At 52.2% G+C, this 4,223-nt stretch overlaps 1 protein-coding gene across 1 annotated transcript; it reads right to left on the bottom strand.

The window, feature by feature from the left end:
• Nucleotides 1–2,159: 2,159 nt before the first annotated feature.
• On the bottom strand, nucleotides 2,160–4,216 carry LOC104163964 (polyamine-modulated factor 1-like; the record flags this gene model as incomplete). Its single annotated transcript, XM_009703127.1, has 4 exons — nucleotides 2,160–2,213; nucleotides 2,609–2,804; nucleotides 3,579–3,679; nucleotides 4,118–4,216. Coding segments are annotated over 4 exons (450 nt in total), but the record flags the coding sequence as incomplete, so codon positions are not given.
• Nucleotides 4,217–4,223: the final 7 nt, after the last annotated feature.

The following is a 4,223-nucleotide window of genomic DNA, read 5'->3' as shown; positions in this document are numbered from 1 at the left end:
CCTCGCTGCACCCTGCAGTCACTCACTGCTCCGTCCCAGTTCCCACTGCTGGGTCCTAGCAGGGTTGCTGCCACGCTAGGAGAGTTTCTTGCCAAAACCCATGGGTTTTCCTCTCCGCGCAGAGCCAACGGGGACTCTTTGGCCAATTTTTGCCTCGGGGACCGGTGCGTGCTCCTTCCACGGCGTCGCAGCCCCTTGCCGGGGGGCACAGCCACGACCCAGGAGGAGAGGGTGAGCAGGTGCCCTCGCCCTCGATCTCCAGCACAGCTCTCCCAGGCCACATCCCACGGGCAGATGCTGTGTGCCAGGGCTGGGGCCCTTTTTTTTTTCCCCGAAAGAGGTCCAGCACCTCTTAAAAACCCCAAAACAGGGCTTTGCAAGAATAAAAAGTGTGCGGCTCAGGCGTGGAGCAAAGGTGAAGGGGAGCGGAGCTGCTGGAGAAGCAGAATTTCTTCTTCATCCATCCTTCTACTCCTGACTCTCCACGAGACCCCAGCAGCGCTCGGGGTGCTCACCCACCTCCAGTTTGCTCCTATTTAACTCCAGGAGGGCTCCGAGCAGCGGGAGCTCCCAGGGCCGCCTGGGGTGACATTCCTCTGGGATCCTGACCACCTTCCAGACTTTCAGATCCTCTAAATCCCAGCCCTGCCTTGAAAAGAGGAACTGGAGGCTTTGGGGCGGAGGAGGAGAGAAATGCTGAAGCCAGAGCCTTTGTCAAACAAACCCATAAACTATAGACTACGCGGGCCAAGCGCACACAGCGGGAGCCAAGACCGGGGGAACAACAGCTCCAATTTATTTAGATTATAATGCAGCGAGGGAAGGCTTGTTTACGACAGAAGGAAAATATGCCTAAGTCAGTCAATCACAGGCTCTGGCTGCCTCTAATTGAAAACAGAGCCTTGCGCTCGGTGGAAATCACCAGCGTTGTTCTCCAAATTTGTATTTCCCCACCACGCAGGGCACAGCCTCTCCTTGGGACAGCGTGCACTAACAGCCGAAGAGCACAACAACAGGCACGGAGGATGCTAGGTGACCAGAGAACTCGCTGCCCTCGGCAGAGCTGGTGTCCGGTGGAAATGCAGACTCGCACTCAGTCCTTGTCAGGCTCAGTAAGACTCCTCAGCCCAGAGGAACGACCTGTTCTTCATTTTGAAGAAACATCTCGCTTGCAGGGCTTTACTAACGCCCCGGCAGGTGGACTCCAGAAAGTCCCTGCTTCCCCAGGTGGCAAACTTCCGATGAGAAGGGAAAGAACAACTCCAGATGGGTAAAATCAAACCCAGTTTGGTTCCCGGAGGTTTCACAGGAAAATATTAAATCCCTTTGCCACCAGCCCACAAAGTCGAGGCAGGGCCATTCTAACCTCTGCTCGTCTCCACGCGGACGAACGGCACATCCCCGGATTCCTCACACCTCCTCAGGGAAGCGCCCTCGGTGTCTGCCTGCTGGGAGGGGAGCAGGGTTGGAAAATAACTGGAAAACAATAAATGGTGACGGGGAACTTGATGTGATAAAGCAGCTGCCGACGTGTCTGTTCGGATGGGACAAGGGCGGACAATTGTTTAAAGACACGGATACTGAACATGAAGGCAGCAAAAACACAGCAAAAGAGCCCGATGCGGCTGTTCGCACTCCAGCTGTACAAAATGCCACGGTAGCGTTTACCCAGCCGCGGGCTTTGTGTGCTACAGCTCCCTGGCTCCTCAGTCCTGCGCACAGCTCAGCCTCTGCGCATAAGGCACCGACTTTTCTCTAACGCACATCTGAAATACCGTCAAGGCCACAAATTGGCTTTAGTAAGCTAGAATCACGCCCGTCACAACACTAAAGCAGCGTGTGAGCGTACAGACATGCTCGGGCTCTCGGATCTGTAAGATTCTCCTCCCTGTTGAGCTGAGCGGGGAATAGGAAATTGTCATCTATTTCCAAAGATCCTGATGTGTTTTTTTTTTTATTTCTTCACAAACTTTGATCAAATTGTGGAAGTCCAGCAGCTTTTCAGTCCCACTGCAAGTTTCTTCTGGCCTGACAAGGTGAAGGCGAGTTTGCGTGGTTTGTACACGCCACACACAGAGTCCTACTTCCCACCGCGTCATCAGTGTTCCAGAGATGAGGATAAACCCCTCCTGCGAAATGTGCAGAATCTCCCCACGTCCTCACTGGGGCTCCTTGAATGTCATGATGAGTTCTCGTTGCTCTTTACTAATTGTCTGGAAGGAAAATAACCACCACTGAACTCAGCAAAGTGCTTTTCTCCACAGGTGCCAGGGTTCAGGGGACAAAGGAGGCTGACATAAACCAGAGCGTCACACACGCTGCCATCCCCAGCACGTTTGGAATACAACGCACTAACGGCACACGCTCGCCCACAGAAACATCCCACCGAGTACACAGGGGAAAACATCCGAGACTTCCAGTGAAAACGCCCAGGCCTCCCAGACCAATTTCAGCAGTACTTGGCTCCTGGTGAGGCCTTTGATAAGCAGAAGGCTTAAATACAGTGCAGCCGTTTGCTACTCGAGCCACAGAACAGCGTTTCTTTCAGATTGATGCTGCAAAGAGAAGGGGGTTTTGTTTTTGTTTGTTTGTTTGTTTTTATTTTTACCTGCCAGGCATGTTTGCGAGCTTGTATCAGCTGCTGCAGCTCTGCAATCCTATCCCTCCCCGCAAGCACAGACTCCGCTACCTTCCTGTTCTCTTCCTCCTTCTCCTTTAGGACTTTCTGCAAGTACGACCTGTGCTTAAGGAGGTACGGCACCATGGCGCTGCGAACGTCCTCTTCCGGGATCCCGCTGGGACGCCTGGGAACAAACTGGGATGTGAAGCAACCAGAGAGCAACAATCTTGCACAGCAATTAGTCTCACGCACCTCAACTGGAAGCTGAGCTGCTCCCGTAACGTCTCCAGCAGTTTACCTCTGGCGCTGGATGCCTGAGGACAGCTAGAACGCGGACATCTAACGGGAACCCCATTGCGCAGCCCCCCAAACGCCATACACAAAGGAATGGGAAGAGTCCTTCCCAAAACTCTGCCGCTAGTTGAGGCCTGGAGGCAGGCAGGATGTAATTAACTTCCCCAAACACAGAAACAAGTAATCATGATGATGTTTTTCATTAACAAGGCCCAGTCTGCCTTTCAGGGAAACAAAAGGCAGCACGTACAACCCCCAGTGCCTGCTGAGTCCTTGAGCAAGGCATCCCAACAAGAGGTGTCGATGTGAGCTCTACTATCAGAACAGTAGCTGTGGCTAAAACGAGCCATCAGCATTTCGAATTATTCAGAATTGAGTTCATCTCCCCTCCAGTCTCAGCAGCACTAACGTCCTCCTTGTGCTGAGGAAGCATAGATAGATACAGGACCTAGAGAAGCATAGATAAAACTTATTTTCAGATATTTTAGACACAATGACATTGCTGTTAAGATACGTGAGGTTTAAAAAACTCCCTCGCAGCACAAAGCCTACAGGACACATCAACATGACCCAACCATCATACGGGAACTGACTTTTGCCCTTGAAGGAACATGCCTCCACACACGCATGCTCCCGAGGCTGCCTTCCACAAGGCTATCCATACCATGCAGGCTCTTCCCGGTTCTTTGCCTCCTCCGCGATCTTATCCAGTGAATTAAAGAGCGCCTCCAGATTCCCTTCGTCCTTTACCTCCTGGATCTCCTCCTGTGAAGGAAGTTCAGCAGGACCCAAACTGAACTGACACGGGCACCATTCTGCTTGTGAGCCCTTGCCTTTCCCTGGGAATCCCAGATATTGAGTCACCATCCCTGGAGATATTTAGATGATGCGTAGACATGGTGTTTAGGTACATGGTTTAGTGGTGGAGTTGGCAGTGTTAGGTTTACGGTTGGACTCGATGATCTTAAGGGCTTTTTCCAACCTCAACGATTCTATGGTACTACAGCTCTTTCTGTGGAAGACAAAGAGGTCTGGAAGAAGCTCTGGGGAGCAGTCTTAACCTTCTGGTTTTGCCATTCAAGAAATGCAATTGCTACCCTGAATATCAACCTCTTCAGCGCTTTTACACCGAAGGCTCGAAGCCCCTCCGAAGGCACGCACACCCCCGGGCCCTCGCCCCTAAAGGTCTGCGTCCCCTTTCACCTTGATGGACGTCTGCAGCTGGGATATAAACTGATCGTAAATGCTCCTGGTCATTTCGGGTTGCAGTTTGTAGAAGCAGCGGTAGCAGTTTGCAAACCTCTGGTAG

This window comes from Cariama cristata, unplaced genomic scaffold (genome assembly GCF_000690535.1).
Source record: "Cariama cristata isolate BGI_N322 unplaced genomic scaffold, ASM69053v1 scaffold31056, whole genome shotgun sequence".
Lineage (NCBI taxonomy): Eukaryota > Metazoa > Chordata > Aves > Cariamiformes > Cariamidae > Cariama > Cariama cristata.
Note: the sequence above shows the minus strand (reverse complement) of the source record. Positions and strands in the feature narration are given on the sequence as shown.